The following is a 24695-nucleotide window of genomic DNA, read 5'->3' as shown; positions in this document are numbered from 1 at the left end:
GAAGGTTGCAGGGTCTTGAAGCGGAAAATGAGATGTTGTTCTTCCAGCTTGCGCTAAACTTCAATTACAGTGATTTTCAATCCCTATTTTAAGTGAAAATACATGGGTTTTGCAATAAATGTTTCAACATTTATTCAAGCCAAAGTTTCCTGAGACTTTAACTTGAAAATTTAAATCTTTTGCAGATGAGATTGTTGACAACTAAGATTCATTCAACCACTAAAAAAATGCTAAAAATGTTCAGCAGGTCTGGTAGGCATCACATGAGAGAGAAACAGATTTATGTAAAGAACTTGTCTTTTTATTTTCACATTTGCTATGAAATTGTGGATGGAGAAAACAAATTGATTTTAAACCAGTGATTGTGAAGATTGCTCAATGATTTGCAAGTGATTAGTTTAATACATATTGTGAACATTGTTTGTGCAGTTGTGGGTTACAGCAGTGGTTGCAGATGAGCTGGAATTGGAGGCTTGTTTCCAAATAGAGATCCGGCTGGCAACAAGTAACAGATTGGTTTGTTGACGAGTGACCAGTTTCCAGTAACAAAAATCTTCAGCCAGCACACACTTCTGTGATTGGTTCTCAGGTAGCTAAATAGTTTGGGACTGTAAACAAGATATAGAACAGCATTTGGACCATGGCCAGCCCTCAAGCTCTCTCTCTATTCTCTGTAGAAATCCACTTTAAGCCTCAAGGAGACTAATTTATCTTCCTTTCAGCAATTGCTCTAAGGGGTGACATTTCATTAATAAGCAAGAGACCTTTTTTAAGTGTCATTACCACCCTGTGGCACTTGCAAGCAAAGACAGCGAAGCAGCATTCTGACCAATGCAAGAAAGGTCTCACCAGATCATTTGATGAAGACCACTGAATTACTTTTCCAGTGTTCCCTCCATCCATAACACCCAGACACAGGAGGAAAAAAACAATGTTTGTGTGTGTGTGTGTGGGTGTGTGGGTGTGTGTAGTTTTTATGAGTTTTAATTAGCATAGTCCTATGTTGACTGTTCATAATTGACCTGTAGCTACAGTTTATTTACCTGTAATAAGTAACAGTTCTTGTTTAATACAGAAAACTGGCCAACGCTTTCCATAAATCTGGGTGTAGAAGACAGGTAAATTTGGGGTTCTTTGAATAATTTTAAAAAATCTTTAACTTTTGTAATGACTCTGGGGACAATGGGACTTGCTTTCCAGCACTCTACCCAAGTGAGGGGCAACGGTTAACATTTCAGGTCAATGAAAACATTAATGGTAACAGGGTTAAGCCAGTATAGCAAAGAGAAGAGAGAGTGAAAGACCAAAAGAGAACACCTATCATGAGGCTGGATGGCAAAATGACATGATATGATTGGACAAAAGGTGATGACAATGAGACAAATAAAAAAAAACCTCTTGTGGCGCAGTGTTGATGTGCCTATTCTCTGTGCCAGGAGGCCCAGGTTCAAATTCCACCTGGCTCCAGAGGTATGTAGTAGCATTTCTGAACAATTTGTGTTATGGACCAGACAAATCTTTCGAAGAGATAAGCCTGGTGGTTCCAGGAGGTGGCAGCAGCAACAAGGTAATTCAGAACAAGGCACCTGCTGCTTCAATTTGCTGGCCCCATCGTCAAGTTAGAGCCTAATTGGGACCTGGCAGCTTCAGTGGACTCACGGTGGCAATACTGCCGGTGGAGGCTAGATGGAGTTGAGAAATGGCAACTCAATTCCAGTGGCAACAGTGCAGCTCCAGGCCATGTCTGGACCCAGGTATCTGATGGTGGAAGTGGTGACATTCCAGCTGTGGCTTCCAATCAGCTTCAAAATTCCAACTGTTGAAAGCAAATTAAAATCCTAGTTCTCTGGGAGCCTGACTCCACTGTTTCATGCTGCTTCTATTGTTCCAACTTGAAAGAAAAAGCCCAAGGCCTCACAAGCTATTTACTTTAACGGCTCGGAAGAGATATCTCAACACCTATGGCTCAAAACCTCTCTTCAGAAGAAAGGACAAAATATATTCTTAAAGCCATAATATCATCACAGTTACTTCTGAAAATAGAAATTGCAGAATCATTATTAACAGCTACCTGGGATGGTGATTAAGGTCTGAAATAGTTGAATTCAATGTTAAGTCCAAAGGGTGTGAAATAACTTATCAGAAGATGATATGCTCTTCTTCAAATTTACACAACTCTACTGGAACACCGCAGGAGGCTGTGGACAGAGTTGGAAAATTAAAATGACAAGCAGAGACTGCATGGTCTTGTTCCACAAAGAGGTCACTCTGTGTGTGTTTGGTGTCTTTCCTCTCAGGAGAGGATTGCCTTGTGAGAGTGAATATAAAATGCCGCCATGTTTTTCTGTAGTTATTGTATTCAAGCATAGGTGTATATTTTTGTTTGAACAAGAATGCTGATTACATTGTCACAGGAATTGGCACTGTATATTATTCTAGCTGATAGCACAAGGGAGCCAGATTCACAGAGAAAATTGAGATGAGAGAATTTCTGAAGCGCCATGGGTTTCTGATTATATCTTTATTGATGCTTTCGCCTCCGTAATTCTGCCAAGCTGCCTCCCTGATGTCAATCTTAATTCTTTGTAGCAGTTTGATCACTTTGAGGGCCCTGATGCTGGGGCTCTTGCTGTCAAATATGGGCTGTAACAGATCAGCTTAGCTACTCCAATGATTTTCAACTGCTGGACTGTAAGATGAAAGGACGCTGAAGCAGAAATGAGTTTTGAGTGAGACTGTCTCTTTCTCAAAGCTAACATTTTTAAAAAACTGTTCAAGCCAAGAAGTCAGTTTCACTGTGCAAGTCTGCATTACTCTTATGGTTCAGGCATATCATCCCAGGCTTTAAATAGTACAGCATTGCTTCATGGTAATCGGACACAAGTCAAATGTGACAGATTGGCTGGTTCCTGATGGTTGTTTCTGTTGGTTGCCTGCAGGCTTCATTAGATATTCTGTGCCTGTTAGAGATTGGGCCTGAGATATGGTACCTTTTGAAGATTGTTTGCATAATTCAACACTGTTTTACCATAGAAAAAACACTACCACACTTTTATAAACTCTCTTGACATCATGTGATAGAGAATTGAAATGTGACCAGTTTGAAAAAAAAAACGGGCTAACTCAGTAAAGATTGGGGATCAGGATTTGTCTCTGTGTTTGTGTGAATTGGAGGTAATGAATGAAACTTTAAACTTGTGTACGAGTAAACAAAAACAGGAAACATTGGATCAACTGCTCATGCTGCATTTCACTCAGTACTCCTGGTTGTCAAATTGTTGAAGATGTTAATTAGATAGTTTATAAAATCTGATCTAACATCACCCACTTTATATCTCTGTTCAAGCTGACAATTTGACAATCGATTTTTAATTTTAAACTTTGAGGCCCTACTGCCTTGGTTGTTGCTCACGAATGCAAAGCTTGCATGTTTTCACATTCAAATATTTAATTTTATTATTTTCAGTTCTTTGATATTTTTAAACATTGGCGTCTCTTTAATGTCCTTCTAAGGTAATACAATATAATTTTAATGGTAATTTTCTTTCCTGGCTTTTGGTATTTGAACTAATCTCATTCTCATAAATGTTATTCTGTGAGACTAGTAGATCAGGTATTTTTAGCTCCCTCTCTCTCTTCCAGTATTTGAGCATTATATTCATGATGCTGATCATTGTTCTTGTCATTATGTGCAGGGTACTTTGTCGGTTCTGCATGAGTTAGAAATGAGTGATGTAGTCACTGTCTCCTGGTGACACATTAATTTTTTGTTTAGAACATTAATGTGTTTCTAGTTTTTGCTTCTCCCTCAGGTCCTGACTCAAGTTGATATACAATTCAATGAGTGCCAGCTGACCTTCAGTATCTTGCCCTCCTGATTATTATTCATGAATAAGGTATAAATTTAATAATCAGGGCTACTTCAGTGGTATTAACTCATTTAAAATAAATGAGATAATATTGAAAATGGAAAGAAGTTTGATCAGAAAATATGAAGGATTTGAAGATTGTTTCATGGTACCTCAACTAAACCAGATCCTGCTTCCAACTCTTAATTCCTACCCTTGCATTTGCAGCTAGAATTACTAGATGGTGGTTAGGAACTAACTTCACACATTCCCCCTTTGCCACTTACCGAAGCATTCTGAAAGCTAATTGCACTGTTTCTGTGTTTTCTTTCTGGCTGACGTCAGTGAATTTGGCATTGCCCTGGGCTGAAACAGAGACATCTCTAGTCTGCACAAATAAGCATCAAACTGGCTCATGCATTCATCAGAGATAATGGGAACTGCAGATGCTGGAGAATCCAAGATAACAAAGTGTGAAGCTGGATGAACACAGCAGGCCAAGCAGCATCTCAGGAGCACAAAAGCTGACGTTTCGGGCCTAGACCCTTCATCAGAGAGGGGGATGGGGAGAGGGTTCTGGAATAAACAGGGAGAGGTCTGCCTCCCCCTCTCTCCCTATTTATTCCAGAACCCTCTCCCCATCCCCCTCTCTGATGAAGGGTCTAGGCCCGAAACGTCAGCTTTTGTGCTCCTGAGATGCTGCTTGGCCTGCTGTGTTCATCCAGCTCCACACTTTGTTATCATGCATTCATCAGTTCAATTATCCCAGGACCATTCTCATCACAAACTGGATTGTACCAGTTTAATCTGCTGGTTACTGCTTTGGTTTCCTTCAGATGTAATGACTGGTTAGAGACATAAACATTGCAGCAACGTAAATGACATCTGTCTGATTTTAAGAGAGATAAAACAAAAAGCTTCAGAACAACCTAAACTGCGGCATGGCACACATTGTGAGTCTGGCAAAAAATGGGGATTGAAGTGCCCGATAGAATTTTCATAGTTGTATTTCGATTATGATGTGTAGGTGCTACTATTGGACAAGGTCAGAGGTTTATTTGAAATCACAAGCATTGCCCTACCATCAGCTAATGAAGGAGCAACACCCTGGAAGCTTGTGATTTCAAATAAATCTGTTGGACTATAACCTGGTCTCATGTGACTTCTGACCGTATTTCAATTATGTCAACACTTCACAAGAATTTGAACTTTTGTTTGGTGAACAGCTGGCATGTGAATGAAAGTGAAAATAACTAGAGTTTTTAAATCACATACTTACATGTGAGATCTACAAGGTCCCACGTGGTACGCGTTGCTATTTTCCTGTCAGCGTTCTCCATGCTATGTCACACTCCAAAAACTGCAAAGTTTCAGGGAAACCATAACCTAGGTGCCTCTGTGTCCTTTTAGTTTGGGACCTACAGAGTCTGCTTGGTCTCGGAAGGTGGAGGAATACCACTTGGTAGTCTAACAAGAAGAGGCTTCTGTCTTAAACAAAATGTAAATTTTCATGATAACAGTCAGGCCCAAGTTACATTGGTATGACAAATGTTGTTACAAAGAAATGTGGAGACCTATAACCTTCAACGACCAGAGCCATTCTCCTGCCTGAGGCCATGTATCATATTGAGCTTAATATGCACCTCAGTATGAACCATTTCACCGCCCTAATATTTTGTACAACATTTCCTCACAAACAGTTTCTTTCATTATTACTTATAATACAGCGTATAATTGTATTTACCACTGTTCCATTTTCCCCAAGACTCCCTTCACAATTTTAGGTAGACTTATGATTTCACCACTCTGCCAGAATTAATTTATTTTGGACTTGGAAGATCAGTTGTTCTTTGGCTTGAAGACTGTTGACATTTATTTTGTAAGTTCGATATATCAACCTGGTTATGACATCCATTGTTGCCTTCATCCCGATCATGATGTCAAGGTGCTGGTGTTGGACTGAGTAGACAATGTTCGGAGTCACTCGGCACCAGATTGTAGTCCAATTGGTTCATTTGTAATTACAAACCTTTGGAGTCTAGCCCCCTTCATCAGGTGAACTGAGAGAAAAGTGCACAGACACAGAACGTATAGGCAGAGAGGTCAAAAGATCTTACAGATGGTGAGTGGAGTGTCGAATGGTAAATCTCTGCAGGCGATGAAAAGTGTCATACAGGTTGAGTAAGATGTCAGTAGGTGAATAACAAGGGAAGGGATGACCTATAATCTGATTAAATGAGGCAGAAAGATAATTACAAAAAAATAAAAATAAGGTGATGCTGGAGACAAACTAACTGACTGGAATAACATGATAGGTTTCAGAGTCGCATGATGAGGGTCTAACCAGAGTAATAAGTAATTCAAAATTGTACAAACTAATTAAAGTAGAGAGAGCATAACCAGTTTAAAGTTGATGGTGTTAAAATGAGATAGTAAGGAAGATTTTACAAATATAGAACAGCGTGATGAGGTTACACATAGTGCGACATGAAGCCAAGATCACAGCTGAGGCCACCTTCATGGGGACAGAACTTGGCTATCTGTTTCTGCTCGGTGTTCGGCATTGTTGTGTATTTCAAAGGCTGCATTGGAGGACTATGACTTATCTGCTTCATCCTCGACCACAACATCTTCACCTTCAACAGTCAGTCCTTTATCCAGATATATGGAACAGCTATGGGAACGAAATTTACACCCCAATATGCCAACATTTTCCTGCACAAGTTCGAGCAATGCTTCTTTGCTTCACAGGACCTCTGACCAATGCCATATGCCAGATACATTGATGACATTTTCTTCTTCAATATCAGTCTCATTCTTGGACACACACATCTCCATTCAAGGACGGTTACCTCAGTACCTCACTCTGCTGCAAGCAAATGAATAACCTCATGAAGCTGCACTTGTCTAGCTTCCACCCTAAACTTACTACTAAAGCCTTCCTGCTCTGAGCAAGTCCTATGTATGCACAGGATCTGCTCAGATGAAGACGAATGCCATGGACACCTAAAGATTTTGAAGGACGCCCTCATAAGAATGGGATGCGATGGTTAACTCATCGGTTGCCAGTTCCACCGTGCCACAGTAAAAAAGCTGCAAGAAGCTCCTCAGAAGACAGATGCAGTATTACACTAGTAGGGTACCTGTCATCATCCAGTACTTCTCTGAAACAGAGAAACTACGCCAGGTTCTTCACAGCCTTCAATATGGCATTAATGACAGTGGGCATTTCACTAAGGCCTTCTTTACACCTCCACTTCTTGCCTTCAAACAACTGGCGAACCTTAAACAGTTCACAGCAAACTTCCCAGCCTTCATTACAACATCAACCACAGCACCACATAACCATGCCATGGCACCCCCTGCAAGATATGTCAGATCATCCACATGTGTCATACCATCACATGTGGGAGCACCACCCACCATGTACTCATGTAACTCGGCCAATGTTGTCTATCACATATGCTGCAGGCAAAGATGCCCCCAGACATGGTATATTGGCAAAACCATGCATACACTATGACAATGGATGAATGGATGCTGTGCAACAATAGCCAGACAGGAATGTTCCCTCCCAGTTGGGGAACACTTCAGTGGTGAAGGACATTCAGCCATCTCTGATCTTTGGGTAAGTGTCCTCCAAGGCGGCAGTCGAGATACACAACAATGCAGAACACCGAGCAGAAACAGATAGCCAAGTTCTGTACCCATGAAGATGGCCTCAGCTGTGACCTTGATTTCATGTTGCGCTACATGTGACCCCACTGCACTGTTCTGTATTTGTGAAATCTTCCTTACTGTCCTGTTTTAACACTGCCACCTTAATAACCTGCTATGATCTGTCTACCTTAATTAGTTTGTACAATTTTGAATTACTTATTATGTTGGTTAGACCCTCATCATGCGACTCTTATACTTATCATGTTGTTCCAGTTATTTAGTTTGCCTCCAGCATTACCTTATTTTTAATTTTTTGTAATTATCTCTCAGTTTCAGGTAATTGGATTATAAGTCATCCCTTTCCTTGTTACTTACCTATTGACACTTTACTCACATCAACTGACACTTTTTATCACCTCCAGAGACTTATTATCTGACACTCCAGTCACATCAGTTGTATGAACTTCGGATCTCTTTGCCCGTTGATTTCCCTGCCTATAAATTCTGTGTCTGTGTGCTTCTGTCTTACATCATCTAATGAAGGGGCCGCACTGCAAAAGCTTGTGATTTCAAATAAACCTGTTGGACTATAACCTGGTGTTGTGTGACTTATGACTTTACCCCAGTCAAGTAGTGGTAGATGACTAATTTGCAATGGGATGAGAGTTGTTTGGGTTCTTCTTAGAACTCCTGTGATTATACAAACAATATACACTCATTGCTGGTGTGCTTTCCCTGAAGGACTGTACTATTTCAGTTAAAGTTCTCTATCTATACCTGTTGCCTTTGGTTCAAGTGGCTTTCTCCTCATACGCATTAGAGTGAGTGGCTTGCTGCTTCCAGTAATACTGTTCCCTCTTATGTGCATTTTCTTTGCCCATGAACTTGACTTTGGTGTCAGCCTCTTTGATAGGATAGAGAGTTGAGTCTTCACTTTTCTATTAGTTAGTAATTCTGTTGGCAACACTGGAGCGAGGTGGAGTGGAAACTTAGCAATGCAGTGGAAAAAAAGGCAGCATTTTGCATTTATAGTAAGCCCATCTACAAAAATCTCAAGTGCAATTGAGGAAGGGCAATCAATGCTGGCCCAGCCATTGGCATCACATACCAAGAACGAAAGAAACAAGCTAAAGTAGTGCAAAAGATGAAGCAGAAATGGTCTTCCAAATAAATCTGTGGAGATTGATAATTAAATAGCCTGTTGCAGCCTCTCTGCTAATGTGTGTTCTGCCCTTATAGGGCTAAATGTTTCCGACTCAAAATGAATTGATGTGAATTTAAATCAAGCAATGAGAATAATAATAGCAATAAACTAGTCACCAGTCATCTCAGATATGTGATCCGCTAACAGCACAGGTTGAACCTACATGAAGTTCAGAAGGTTCAAAATCTCCAACTTTTAAAAGATACTGAGGAGGCTCCTCAGTGCAGTATTAATAACAGGATAAGGACGAGCTGTGCCCTCTGTAGGCACTCCTTCCTCATTACCTGGCCTGATGAGACTGCCTGGCTTCAGGCTACCATGCCATCTTGGCACTAGTTTAACTGTTAGAGGCATGAGGTAATAGGATATTTAGCAAATGTCCTTTGCTCCTTAACTGTATATGAACCAAAGGGACAATAGTGCTGTAATATTTGTTTTCTTATATAGATTGTCGGACTTGTGGCTGCTGTCCTGCAGACACCATGACTTGAGAAAGTAAACCAACTGTGATCTTGGCCTGGATTTTAACTCCTGGTATATTCCTGGCAATGAACTGCACAGGCAGGGTAAACATCCTGACTGTCCACAAATGTATAGGGAAGGAAGTGATAGAAAATTACCTAGCCAGATAGCCACTTCCTGACAATGGGATCAGCTTTAGGGGTCAACTTGCATTCGGTCGTGGCAGGGTCACACTATGGCAAGGGAGATTAAGCTGTCTGAGAATCTAGCAGGAGCAAATGATCATCTTCTGCTTTTGTACTTGCTTTGTGGAAATGACACTCTTTCAGAAATTGATGTTTTTTCACTTTACCAAGCTGTAGTTGGCATTCTGTGATGGGGTGAAATCACTGTTTGACGAAAAGAAAATTTGCCCAGGTAAGCTGAGGAAGTCAGGTCACTTTCCAGGATGTCTTGCAGGATGACTTACATATGCCCTGATTCAGTTTGCACAGCAAACAAATGGATTGGGCCCTGTGTGTAAGTTTGCTGCTAAGGCCAATGATAAAGCATATGGAATTGTAGGAATCCCAATGCTTATGTTGACCTGTCAAGATAGGCTTGAAGTAGGCAGTAGTAGAGAATCTCTGCCTAAGTTCTCAAGTGGCACAGCAAAGTTAGTGAGATCTCTTGGACTATTCTTTTTCAAACATGTAATTAAGAACAGGATGGACCTCATTAGGAAATGAAAGGAACTTCTTACATTCATCTGCAGATTCAAATATAGCCACTGTTATCATCTGCTGTCAGAAAAATGCAAGGGTCCAGAGGTTAAGTACCATGCCATCGAAAACATGCTTGCTGTGGAACCCAACAAAGTTGCTTGCAACAGCTGGTCTTAGTGAGGATCCTTTAGTAGCACCACCTATTTGGGTATACATGATATTGTCAAAACAGAACTCAATTGTGCAAGTTGTTGAGTTCATACGTTCAAAGTGTACTGAAATGTGTCAGGTTTTGATCATCAGGGTTTAGTGTCACAGTGCAAATGCCATTAACTTTCTAGAGTGATGAATTGCCATGACATAGGTTGCATAGAGAATAAAGCAACATCACTTTTGTGTGTTCTAGACAGACAATGTATGCATGAGTGCAGTGAACTGTAAGAATGAACCTTGTCATATTAAACCTGGACGCTGATTGTTCTTGAATGAGAATTTATTTTTATTTGCTTTTGAATAAGGCTGTCTGGTCAAGCTGAACTACAAGGTAACCATCATTCATCTTTAACTGTTGATGCTGTATATCTACGCCCCAAACCAATCTGAATCCATTTGGCATCCAATCAGCATTCTCCTTTCACACAGAATAAACTTTTCTTTTGCTTAGGTATTCTTGTGAATTGTCATAAAGGTTGCGAGACAAATTGCTTTAACAAAATGTTTGTCTTTTTTTCACTAATACACAAGATCTGTACCACTAAGTGACTGTTGTCATCCTTGTTTTTAAATCTCACCATCATTTTGACATGCCCTGTCTATGTAGTGTCCTCCAGCCCAATAACATCCCAACGTATCTGTGCTTCCTGAGCTCCTGCCTTTTTTGCATCCCTCAGTTTAACCTCTCCTTTGGTAACTATGGCTTCAGCTGCTAGGTTTTGGAATTGATCCCCTAAACCTCCTCACTGCTCTTTCCTTTATGGTGCTATTTAAAGCTGACCTGTTTGACCAAATATTTGGAAACCTGCCCCAATATCCCGACATAGATAATGGGAACTGCAGATGCTGGAGAACTCCAAGATAATAAAATGTGAGGCTGGATGAACACAGCAGGCCAAGCAGCATCTCAGGAGCACAAAAGCTGATGTTTCGGGCCTAGACCCTCTCTGATGAAGGGTCTAGACCCGAAACGTCAGCTTTTGTGCTCCTGAGATGCTGCTTGGCCTGCTGTGTTCATCCAGCCTCACATTTCCAATATCCCGACATGTGGCTTAGAATCAAATTGTGTTTTATAATGGTCCTATGACGCATTTGGAGGTGATTTTTCTTTTAACGAGGCTATATAAATGCAGTCAATTGTTGATCCAGCTGTATTGTCTCTCTGTCAATTCTCGGTAGGCCTATACTTTATGTACATCATTTAATAGGATGGTGATTTCTTTGTCTCTGCCCATTCTTTGAAATTTTAAATTCTCACACAGGCCGTTTCATTCATTCACTCCCCCGTTTTGATGCTTTGTCTCCTCCCAGCCCATTGTTCCACATGCAGTTCAACAAAAAGAAATTGAAGTTAAACATTTCACTCACATCTACAACTCAGTCCATTAAGAAAGCTGTTTAAAAGTATTAGATGTGGTCACCTGAAATGTTGATCAAGCTGGAAAGGCTTTGAACGATTTCCCCTGGGTTTTCTGTATTAAGTATAACCTGACAAATCACTTGCTGTTGCTTGGATTTGTGCCTCAATATGCTGCAATGTGATAAGTGCATGATTTTAGCTGCGCTATCAAGACAGTGGCAACAATCAAATGCCAGGCAATTTCCCACAGGGAAAGATTTTAAGAGCAAGTTCTCCCAGTCTTTATTAAGAGTGCAGAGTGAGAAGAAATAATACAAAAAATGGAACTGCTTGTTCTGGTATTACACTATCCTTTCCTCTTGAAACCAATGTCAATGAAAAAGTGATAATTCATATAAATCGGACATCTAGCCTTTATTTTTGCTCACGTTAGTGACTTAGGTAAGTATATTTATTGAAGCAATCAGTAACCTTTACAACGATATGGAGAATGCTGAGTGCATTGTTCAAATTAACATGGCCAATATTTTTTATTATAAATTGCCGTGTAAATAAGCCATGTAATTGCTGCATTTTTCAAAGTCATTAGAACGTTGGCAGATTTGTCAAAGCCATGCACAATCGAACAGCTATATGATTATTGGAGCTTTGCCAGCAAATTCATCAAGAGAAATGCACAGACGACCACTTGACATTTATTTCTTAATGTGATCACATGTTGCTAGATACGCAACCGCATCTTCCACTTGAAGAAAGCCCAAGCCGGAAATATATGACACTGTTTACTGGAGTGAATTTGACTGTTTTGTGCACCAGTGTGATATTTTTCAGATGGAAAAATGTATTGGTAACGTGCCACTCTGACAAATAAATATGTTTGCAGCAAAATCATAGCAATGGTTTGATTCAATATTAATGAAGAAAGAACCAGAATCAGTCCAACTTTGCAGTTCTGTGTGCATCGTGGTACACTATTTAGCGTTCATGATGAAATAAAACTGGGATGTAGCAAGATAACTGAGAATATAATTTACTTCACAGTATATTAAAAAAATGACTGCCAGACAAACCAGCAAACAAATAAACATTTGTAATTTTGTGAGATCTCACTAGTTATTTTTGAAGTTGAAACAAATCATTTGCCTGAAGGGTTTTAATTGAGCTTGATTTCCAAATGTCAACTGCTCTTTTCAAAATGAATCATTCTGCCCCCAGGGCACTGTTTCATTTTCTTTCAGATGCTCCACTGTTAACAATCATCAGCCTACCTGAAATACTATGAGCAGTGAATGAGTCTTCACATGAACTCTAAACACTCCTAATTAAATGAGCTCATCAGATTTTACCTCAGCCTGACCAGTACTTATTGCTGGAAAATATTTACAGACAGCAAACTATGAATGATGTGAAACAATGCTGAAAAGCCAATTTTGGTCTTTAGTTCACTGAAAATCTCAAATGAGGTGACATAAGGAGTCTCTTGCATTCCACCTGTTCTCCCTTCAACAGTCTGAAACAATATTCCTAATGATAAAACAACAAACTTTCTTCTAAATACATATTTCCTCTTTCACTGCAAGGAACTTGCAAATGGAAAGATCCCTAAAATGCATTTTTTTGGATGAACTGAGTCTGTGACATTGCCTTTAAACTCATCACATTATACATGTCTAGAGTATCTGGAATTCATAGTGTATCCTTGCACTATATTTGTTTGTACATTATCGAAGTTACACTCCAGTGTTGAAATTTGTTAAATGATACTGTTTGGCCCAAATTGCAGCAATTTTGTTTTTGTCATCCCAAATGATCTATCACCATGAAAGAACAATTAATTATGTCACGCTTACTGCAAAATTAAATCTAATTTCAAAATATTTTTGCTTTTAATATTATTGGGCGTTATAAAACATTGAAGCTGAGATAAAACTTGAAAACCCGAAATTGTGTAATTTATTTCAATTGTGATGGAGGGATTATGTTTAATGTAGGTATTTTATCTCAGGATTAGTAAATAAGGATTAGACTAACGTTGGAGCCAATTACATTTATCTGTCTGGAATAACCCGTCAGTACACTTTGTCATAAATCATATCCAATCCTTTAAATGTTTTTAAGCATTTTGGGATGTTTTATTTTGTTAAAGCTGCAATGTTAGCTCCTTGAAAAGTATTTCAATTATCCATTATTAAAACAATGTAAGCCTCCAAAGCAATCTGAATATTGTACATCATTCACTTGAAGCTACTATTTTATATGATATCCTTTATTTCCATTGGGGATTTAGGGGGAATAATCCTTTTGTTCTTCAGTGATGTGCCCAAAAGCAGGCCGGACCCATAACACTGTGAACACAAGGGAAGGTCTTCACAACTGTCCATTTACCCGGGCCCCAATTGAGGCCCATAAGTCAATGGTTAATGATTATTTAAGGGCCATTTCACAACAAGTCTCAGTTTTCAGGTCAATGGCTGAAGTTTAGAGTCAGGGAAGAATGCCCCAAACCCCCCACACACTCTATCGGCCTCTCCTCCAATAGCCCCATCCTTAGCCCCCTGACGACCTGCTGGCCCCGATCCCCTGTCCTGCGATCCCAACACTTACTTGATCCTGCACCCCTGGGACATAGGCTCTGTGGCATGACTTGTGATCCCACTCCTATCCGCTGCATATCCTGGTGCTGCTGGGACTAGAGATCTGCTTGTCAATTAGATTGGCAGACAGCAATCTTGAGGTGGGACTTTCTCCCAAGGGCAAAAGTTTGAAAGTCCCACTTCCATTCCACTGAGTGACTGCATGGCTCATGTACCATTGCCAAGGGGCTTGGGAGGTGCGATCAGGCCTGGGGCTTTGGTGGGACCAGGTACAAAGCCTGATGCTTGGAGTGGAAATATGCTGAGGCCTGCATCAGGAGTGGGAAGTTCAGCTTCCCAAGTCCATTTTGTGCATTAATTTTTATTAAAATTTTATCTAAAATATCTAAAGAGCATTTCAAAAGTGCACACTTCTTGGAGCACCATCTTTGAGATTGGTTTCTGCCTTCTAGCACTTACAATTGATGTTGGGTCCTTCTCTGTTCACACTCAAGTCCACAAGCGCCTGTTATAACAGCGATGCATCCAACATCATGTCCTCAGGTGATGGGAAGGGAAACCCATTCATCCTAAAAAATCTTCACCACAGAGGAATTTGCATTAAACATAGCTTTACAACCTAATTAATTCTGATCATCATGGCTGACCACCAGGACAAGCTTAAAATCTGAGATAACAAGGGGTAGAGCTGGATGAACACAGCAGGCCAAGCAGCATCTTAGGAGCACACAGCTTTTGAGCTCCTAAGATGCTGCTTGGCCTGCTGTGTTCATCCAGCTCTACACTTTGTTATCTTGGATTCTCCAGCATCTGCAGTTCCCATTATCTCTGATCACAAGCTTAAAATCCTGTTGGTATCAACAGCAGTTATGTATTTTTTGCTACTTTACTGCATGTGAGAATTTTCAGTGGGAAATGAAGCACTTGGAATTAAAGAGGCTGTTGTTATTTGTTATAACAAGGTGTAGAGCTGGATGAACACAGCAGGCCAAGCAGCTGAAGAAGGGTCTAGACCTGAAACGTCAGCTTTCCTGCTCCTGTGATGCTGCTTGGCCTGCTGTGTTCATCCAGCTCTACACCTTGTTATCTCAGATTCTCCAGCATCGGCAGTTCCCATTATCTCTGTTGTTATTTGTTGCTTTCTTGGCTTTTTCTGTCCCGCCTATTCTGCATTATTTGCAAGTATTACATTTCATTGACTTCATCCTTAATTCCAATTGATATATGGTACTTCCTAAAAATTTTAGAGAGTTACAATATTTTCTACTTGCACTTTTAAAGCAAGAGCTTTCATTTATATTGCACCTATTGTGTGTAAAGGTAAAATTGCCCTTGGGCTGCTCTCCTATTAGAGAGAGAGAGAGGCGACTGGAGGTAGTTTAACCTGAGGGTCATCACACCTCAGGTAAGGAGAGAGTTTGAGAAGGAGAGTCCTTCATGGTAACTTCAGCTGATGCAGGAATTGAACCCACATCGTTGGTGACACTCTGCATCACAAACCAGCCATGCAGTGTGTAGTGACTGATGTAAAGGAGGAAATCATCAACCAAAACAATATACAGCATAGCCCCACAAATAGAAATATAATAATGACCACATTATAGTGTAGCTGTTGGTTGATGGAAAAATATTGGTCAGAATTTGGATTAACTCACTGCTGTTGTTCTTTAAATAATATAGCAAAATCCATTACATCAACCTGAGAAAGCAACTAGGATCCTAATGTAGTATCCCATTCAAAAGCCACGCAGCACTATAGAGAACTCAAGCTTCATGACCAGTATGTGTATTTTAAAACTTATTGTGAAAGTCAAACATGTTTTACACTAGTCCCCGAGGTCAGTTTCACAGCTGGGTGGCTAGTTGAAAAGTTACCACTAGGGTCTACTCCAAGGTTCCTTTGTGACAGCTTCCAGTTAATCAAAGCTTTTTCGTCACCTATTGATGGAAGACAAGTGGTCATTGATCCCATGGTAGACCTGTTTTCTAAACTTTGACCAATCATGATGGGATGTTTCCATGCTGATTGACAACTTTCCAATTTCATATTTTTCCTGTATTTTTCCTTCCTCACGTTTATGAATACACTGAAAATATCTCTTCGGTGAATTAGATAACCAGCTTATGATTGACAACTTAAGCTGCATTTTGTTGATACACCATTGTTATCTGAGTTCTGGCTTGTGGTACCTGTCCTAGTGACAAGGCCGTCTGAAAACCATAGGTTGTCCCTTAAACTACCTGAGCCTGCTCATTTATCAATAATAATCCCTGCTACAACGTGACTCCAATCAAGGTCTGTACTAATGTGAGAAAACTCTTGATCAATAGGCCGTGGCACTGACAATAGGTGGTGCATTGTCAGTGGATCAAAGGCACATACCTGTTTTATCTGCATGGATCCAGATGATACTCATGGTCCCTTAAGTTGGGAACAGATGTAGATGTTTTTGAACTGCACTTTGTATTTCAGAATATCAAAAATATTTATTGCCAACTGTTCAATTAGGAGGGACTGGCAGGTGGAAAATGATTTTCTGTTTGCAATTTGTTATAAATGTCAAATCTGACATTGTTACTGCACTGCTTGACAGCACTGTGCAGAAATCTGATTGAAAGAAGGCCAAAGGCAAAGCCCTCATGCCAAAGCAGCCTGCAGGAAGTTGGATCACTCAAATAATGTACCGTGTCTGGGTTAATAGGTGCTGTGACAAATAGCAGGAAACCTGGTTTGTATGAGAGATTGGTGAATATTTAAGTCATTGTATTTTTTGCGTACATTTTCCAAATAGCGTATTGATGTTGTTTATTTCTATATAAATTATACCATTAAATCCCAGGGTGCATTATAACAGAAGCTGGTTTTGACTACAGATTATGCCACATGCTGCATGGTCAAAAGCCCTGAATCAAAACCATTCCATGTTCTAAGTTTAATTCACCGTAGCTGCTGTGCTGGTTCTGCACGGCTTGCTTTATAATCTGGTATGAATATATGCCAAAGAAAAGAATATCTGTTGTTTGCCAACCTGTGCATGCCCTTGTTATGGTCGCAGAATTCACACACTTGCATTTTCCAGTGGGAATTATGGTGCATTTAACAAAATCCTGTTGCTGGGACTGCTGGTGGGAGAGCTTTTAACATTCCCCACTTGGCCTCAGAGCCACCCTGAACCTGCTCACCACCACCTTCTCAAGGGCATCTAGGGCCGACCAAGAAATGCTGACCAGCCAGTGACGCCCACATCCCACAAATGAATAAAAACAAACTCAGCTAGGGACTTCTTTAACCTACAGTAAGGGTCCACTGTGAAACTCAGAACTGAATATACAAACCGAGTCTTCTCAATTATAAGCCTTTTCTTACACCTTTATAAGAAACCAGAATGCCTACAGAAATGTCCTGATCCCATTTTCCTGCGACTAACACAGAAATTTGATTTCACTTGTTTGGCTTTTCTCCCCATATGTTAATGTTCAACAGATGGGGGGCAGTCAAGCATACCCCTCCATATTTGGTACTGTTTCCAAAAACCAGCCATTTTGAACAGCATGCAAGATGACTCGCAGTGAGCCTCGTAGTATTAAATGGGGGATTCAACATAGAAGCAGACTATTTGGAGTCCAAGCAGGAGATTCCCTCTATTCCTGCTTCCTTCATTTACTCGCCTACCTTCTTTTTAAATGTATCTATGTTATTCACTTTGGTAACGTATTCCACCACTCTTTGGATAAAGGAATTTCTTCTGAAGTCCATACTAGATTTCTAGTTTACTATCTTAAATTGTTTTTTACAGACTATCAATCTCTCTTTCTCCATTTTATGAAAAGATTTAATTATATAAAGACCTCTGTTAAGTAACCTCAGCCTTTATTTTTCAAGAAAGCAGACATTCAGCATGTTGATTCTTTTTCCATTATTTATACCGACATGTTTCTGGTAACATCCTTTTCAGTCTTCTCTGCAACTTTTCCAATCCCTCATATTCTTTTACTAACAGGCCAAGCAGAATTGCACACTGTAATTTTGAATATTCTCTCTGACCTAACCCAATCTGTATTAACTTGATTTTTCATTCTGTAGAGCAACTTTAACTGTGGATAATGAAAGCATCAAGTCTCGCCATGATAAAGGCCTTTAGCAAAGACACATCTATATCATGGACAGAAACGTATAAATTAAGGAGCTTTAGAAAGTGCACTGTTTGGCAAAAGTGATATATTGTCTCCAGTATATCACTGTTTGCATCCTCCTCAGACATCACTCAGAACTGATGGGGCTGAATAATCTGGTTCTGTGTTGCACTGTCTGTGCATTAATGTCCACAGGAAAATACCTGCTAGTATTAACATAATCCAAATAAAATTGCACCAATATGGAAACTGACATGAATTTGAAATGAAAATCATTGTCAAAATCTTTTTGCAATTTATGCTGCTGTCTAACTGCCTGAAGGTATTAAAGTTTTCTATTAAAGTGGATTAATTAAGATGTCTTAGATGATTAAATAATAAAACATAAATTCAGGATAATGGAATCACTGGCAGAAGGCCGAGTATGGTTTAGTGTTATATCAAGCAATAGGTCAGAGTATGAAATCAAACATTTAATGAGGCTGGTGTCCTGGTGTGAGAACATTAAAAAATATATTGATCAGGATATCAGTGGAGGTTGGTTGGGGGAGTGGTTGGTACTTCACAGGAAGTGGGGGAGAGTTTTTTTTAAATTCACTCACGTGATGAGGGTATCGCAGGCTAAACCAGCATTTATTGCCCATCCTAATTGCCCAGAGGGTATTAAGAATTAACCATGTTGCTGAGGGTCTGGAGTCACATGCAGGCCAGACCAGGTAAGGAATGCAGAATTCCTACTCTAAAGGATATTAGTGAACCAGATGGGTTTTTCCAACAATTGACAATGGATTCAGGGTCATCATTAGACTCTTAATTCCAGATATTTATTGAACTCAAATTCCACCATCCATCACGTCAGGATTTGAATCGAGTCCCCAGAATATGACCTGGGTCTGTGGATGAACAGTCCATTTATGATGCCATTAGCCCATCGCCTCCCCAAGAATGGAAAACCAGAAGTCTTACCCCCCATTGATTTTAACCAATTTGTCTGATTTGTCTTTGACAAGTTCTTGCCCATAGGTCACCCTGATTGATAGGCTTGGCCTTCATCTGGCACAGTGTTTGTAGGTTAGGCTGTAAGAAGAAGTTGGTTGACCCAGGAAGTCATGGGGCCTTGTTTTAGCCCTTTGAGCCTGCTGTGGTGGCAGCAGGTGTACACTCCGTGGAAGGCTATCAAATCTCTCCACGAAGGAGACAGTTACCAGATCATGGAAAATGTCCCATCTAGGAAAGACAGGATGCAGTGGGGAGATGGGATCTAATCCTGGAGCCAGAGTGGGTGTGATTTGGAATGTAAGTTTCAGCCGCGCGTGGGATATTTGTGGCATGTGTCAATACCTGGGTGATAATATTGCACGAGCACTAACGCCTGCTGGCCGTAAAGAAAGACCCCTGGTTCTCCTGACCCATTAGCAGAGCTGTGGAGTCACTTTCCCTCCCTCAAATGTGCTGTCCTCGACTCCATTAAGCTGCCAGGTTTCTTAAGGTATGGAAAACCTACTTACCAGAGTTAAACTTGAAAATCATGGAATTTAATTTTTAGTCAGGAAATGTGGATGCTGTTGGTCAGGCCAGCAATTATTTCCCATCCCTTATTGCCTTGAGAAAATGATGGTAAGCTGCTTCTTGAACTGCTGTAGACCATGTGATTAGATACAATCAGCACTGTTAGGGGTGGAGTTCCAGGTTAATCATCAAATAACAATAAGGGATTGACGATACAGTTCCATTTCAAGACTGTGTGTGACTTGGAGAAGTCTTGCAAGCAGTGATACTCTTTTGCACCTCTGTTGCTCTTGTCCTTCAAGATGATATAGTTTGCAGGTTTAGATAATGCTGTTGAAGGAGGAGTGGAGTTGCTATGATACATCGCATAGATCTTACATGCTGCTGCTGCTTTATATCAATGGTGTTGGATATGAATGTTCAAATTGGCGGATGGAACGCCAATCAAGTGGGCTCCTTTAACCCGAGGCTGATAATGTCACTGGACTAGTAATCCAGAACCCCAGGCTAATGCTCTGGCAACATGGATTTGAATCATGGTGTGTGGTAAAAATTAGCCCCAATAAAAATCTGAATTAAAAAGTCAGTTGATTGTTGTAAAAACTGATCTGAGTCACTGGTATCCTTTCAGAAAGGAAATCTGCCCTTTCATCTTCCAGCCTTTATGTGGATGGCTCTTAACTGCTCTCCAGAGGGTTGGGATGGATAGTAAACTTTGGTCTAGTCAGGGATGCCCGTATCCCAAGAGTAAATTTGAAATGGAAATTGAGTTTCTTGTGTGTTTTTTGAACTTACGTCTTGTAAAAAGTTGAAAAGCTTTGGAAGTCAGGAGATGGCAGAATTTCCAGAATCTCACCTACTGTTGTAACCACTCTATTTACATGACTGGTCCAATTAATTTCGTAGACAATAATAAGCTCCTGGATATTGAGGACGGAGAATTGAGTAATGAAGTGCCACAGAATATCAAAGGGACTTGGTTGCACTGTCCGCTGTTCCATGTTGTCATTGCCTGGCATGTTTGTGGTGCAGGTATTGTTTGCCTGTTATAAGCCCAACCCTGAATGCTATCCAGTTCTTGCTGTATCTGTACATGGACTGCTTCAGTGGTTTTTGAATCATGCTGAATATTGTGTGTAAACATCATGGAATATTCCCACCTCTGATGCTCTGATAGAGGGAAGGTCATTACTGGAATGGTCAAATATGGCTATGTCTGGGATTTAAGGTGTACCCATAGTGTAATCATAGGTCAGATTGGACTGGTCTTGCTTTTTGTGAACAGAACATATTTGCAAAATTTTCTGTATTGTCAGGTAGATGCCAGTGTGATTACAATGTGGGGCCAAATTATTTAATATATTAATGTAATTAGTTCCAATTAAAAACCTTTTCTCTTTTGTTATATTTCAGTTTAACAATCAAGCAAAACCTGTCAGCTGCTTCAGACACCTTGTGCAAGCCAACGTCCGAAATAAGAAAGTTCTCAAAGATGAAGTTAACCAAATACAGGCAAAGGGGATCACTGACTATAAGAAAGGGTTTACATTTGCTTTTGAACAGTTGCTAAATGTAAGTCATTGTTTTTGTTTCAAACGATTGCATGGATGACACCATGTCAAATTAGTTTGGAAATTAGGTGATATATTTTGGAATCATATTCAGTTTTAAAACAATAGACAGAATGTTACTGTACTAAAAATCAAGAAAATATCATTGATACATATGATATCTGATAAGTGAGTGGCTGACAAACAATTCATTTTTTTCATTTGACAAGCTGCCACACCAAAGTCTGCTCCATAAGATAAAGTTCCAAGGTATTACAGGTAATGTATTAGCATAGATAGGGGATTGGTTGACCAGTAGAAAGCAAAGAGTAGGGGTAAATGGGTGTTTTTCTGGTTGGCGGTCAGTGGCTAGTGGTGTGCCTCAGGGATCAGGGTAGGGACCACAATCGTTTACAATTAACATAGATGATTTGGAGTTGGGAACTAAGTGTGGTGTGTCAAAATTTGCAGATGACACTGAGGTGAGTGGTAGAGCAAAGTGTGCAGGAGACACTGAAAGTCTGCAGCGGAATATAGATATTCTAAATGAGTGGGCAAAGGTCTGGCAGATGGAGTACAATGTTGATAAGTGTGAGGTCATCCATTTTGGTAAGAATAACAGCAAAATGGACTATGTTTTAAATGGTAAAAAATTGCAGCATGCTGCTGTGCAGAGGGACTTGGGTGTCCTTGTGCATGAATCTCTAAGAGTAGGATTGCAGGTGCAGCAGGTAATTAAAAAGGCAAATGGAATTTTGTCTGCCATTGCTAGCTGGATGGAGTTTAAAATCAGGGAGGCTATGCTGCAGCTGCATAGTGTCCTGGTGAGGCCACACCTGGAGTACTGTGTGCAGTTTTGGTCTCCTTACTTGAGAAGAGATATACTAGCACTGGAGGGGGTGCAGAGAAGATTCACCCGGTTGATTTCAGAGTTGAGAGGATTGGATTATGAGGAGAAACTGAGTAGTCTGGGATTATACTCACTGGAATTCAGAAGAATGCGGGGAGATCTTATAGAAATATATAAGATTATGAAGGGAATAGATAAAGTGGAGGCAAGGAGGTTGTTTCCGCTAGCAGGTGAAACTAGGACCAGAGGGCATAGCCTCAAAATAAAGGGAAGCAGATGTAGGACTGAGGTCAGGAGGAATTTCTTCACCTAAAGGGTTGTGAATCAGTGGAATTCCCTTCCCAGTGAAGTGGTTGAAGCTACCTCGCTGAATGTTTTTAAGGCAAGGCTAGATAAAATTTTGAACAGTAAAGGAATTAAGGGTTATGGTGAGTGGGCGGGTAAGTGGAGCTGAGTCTCAAAAGATCAGCCATGATTTTATTAAATTGGAGGGCAGGCTCAAGGGGCCAGATGGCCTCCTCCTGCTCCTCGTTGTTATGTTCCTATGTTCTTATATTCTTAGAAATACAAAACTCAAGAACAAAATAAATCAAAATAATTCAGAATGATCCAAATTGTATGAAAGATTTAGCATCCCAATGTCAAATATTCATAGAATCCTGCAACAGTGAAGGAGGTCATTCAGCCAATCATATCTGTGCAGGACCCGTGGTCAAGCTATTCAATTAGTACCATGACTGTACTCTTTCTTCATTACCTTTTACGTGGTCTACCTGGTACTCCTGAGTATGCTCCCATCACACTTTCATGGATTGTATTTCAGATCACAATTCACTGTCCAAAACATATTTTCTGATGGAGTCTCTGATGTTTTTTTCCAATCATTTTAAATCTGACCTTTAGTCACTGAAAACAGGTTTTCCTTACTTAGAATATCAAAACCTCCATCATGATTTTGAGCACTTCTACTAAATCTTAACTTTCACTCCTCAACAGAGAACAGCTCAGCTTTGCCATTCATTCCAAATATCTAATGTGCATAGTGGTTCTATGCTGTCTTAAAGAAACGATCCACATCTATGAATAATTCATATAGAATAATTTTGTGATCCCAGCTGACATTAGCACTGGATAAGTCAGATTCCAGACTGAAACTTGGGTTGATTGATGGTTCCTTTTTAAATGTGAAATTCAGTTAATGAACTTATTTCTGAGAGTTTACAAGTGTATTTTTGGCACAATAAATAAATACTTGTTGGACAAGAAAAGACATGAATTATATTACACTAAAGAAAAGGATTTGAAAACTTTTATTACAAACGCAAACTAAATCTCCAGCAAAGGTTCACCACTATGTTCACACCACTGTTTCTTGCTCAGGCTGGCTAGTTGTAACTAGTTTCCTTCTGGCAATTTCTGCACATTCACTAGATGCTTTTGCTTTAGCTGGTAGCTGTCCCGGCGACACTTGAAGTAAACGACAAACTAAACTCTAACTCTGCTCACATCAAAAAAAAACCCTCGTCCTCACATAAAAGAAAAGAGCCCCCCTCGTCCTCACATACCACCCCACCAACCTCTGGATCCAATGTATCATCCTCCGACACTTCCGACATCTGCAGTCTGACCCCACCACCAAAGACATTTTTCCCTCCCCATTCTTATCCGCTTTCCGGAGAGACCACTCTCTCCGTGACTCCCTTGTCTGCTCCACAATCCCCTCCAGCCTCACCTCACCCGGCACTTTTCACTGCGACCGCAGGAAGTTCTATACCTGCCCTCATACCTCCCCCCTCACAGCTATCCCAGGCCCCAAGATGACTTTCCACATCAAGCAGAGGTTCACCTGCACATCTGCCAAAGTGGTATACTGCATCCACTGTACCCGGTGCGGCTCCCTCTACATTGGGGAAACCAAGCGGAGGCTTGGGGACCACTTTGCAGAACACCTACGCTCAGTTCGCAATAAACAACTGCACCTCCCAGTCGTGAACCATTTTAACTCCCCCTCCCATTCCTCAGACAACATGGCCATCCTGGGCCTCCTGCAGTGCCACAACGATGCCACCCGAAGGTTGCAGGAACAATAACTCATATTCCGCTTGGGAACCCTGCAGCCCAATGGTATCAATGTGGACTTCACAAGTTTCAAAATCTCCCCTCCCCCCAATGCATCCCAAATCCAGCCCAGCTTGTCCCCGTATCCCTAATCTGTCCTTCCTCTCACCTATCCCCTCCTCCCAACTCAAGCCCAACCCCCATCTCCTACCTACTAACCTCACCCCGCCACCTTGACCTGTCCGTCCTCCCCAGACTGACCTATCCCCTCTACCTCCCCACCTACACTCACCTCTACAGGCTCCATCCCCGCCCCTTTAACTTGTCTGTCTCCTCTCCACCTATCTTCTCCTCTATCCATCTTTGATCTGCCTCTCCCCCCTCCCTATTTATTTCAGAACCCTCTTCCCCTCCTCCTTTTCTCAAGAAGGTTCAAGGCCCAAAATGTCAGCTTTCCTGCTCCTAAGATGCTGCTTGGCTTACTGTGTTCATCCAGCTCCACACTTTGTTATCACAAGTTCCCTCATGTTAGTTTCTAGTTTCTTGCTG

The 24695-nt window shown here is 40.7% G+C and overlaps 1 protein-coding gene across 10 annotated transcripts in view; it reads left to right on the top strand.

The window, feature by feature from the left end:
- LOC125463260 (voltage-dependent calcium channel subunit alpha-2/delta-1) overlaps positions 1-24695 on the top strand; it is a 617517-nt gene that overhangs the window by 434465 nt on the left and 158357 nt on the right. For all 10 annotated transcript variants that reach the window (XM_059654605.1, XM_059654607.1, XM_048554305.2 and 7 more), the window contains one exon: positions 21102-21260. In XM_059654605.1, coding sequence (XP_059510588.1) covers positions 21102-21260 — 159 coding nt within the window. The remainder of the gene's footprint in view (positions 1-21101; positions 21261-24695) is intronic.

The sequence above is a fragment of the Stegostoma tigrinum genome, chromosome 25 (genome assembly GCF_030684315.1).
Source record: "Stegostoma tigrinum isolate sSteTig4 chromosome 25, sSteTig4.hap1, whole genome shotgun sequence".
In the NCBI taxonomy this organism is placed as follows: domain Eukaryota; kingdom Metazoa; phylum Chordata; class Chondrichthyes; order Orectolobiformes; family Stegostomatidae; genus Stegostoma; species Stegostoma tigrinum.
Note: the sequence above shows the minus strand (reverse complement) of the source record. Positions and strands in the feature narration are given on the sequence as shown.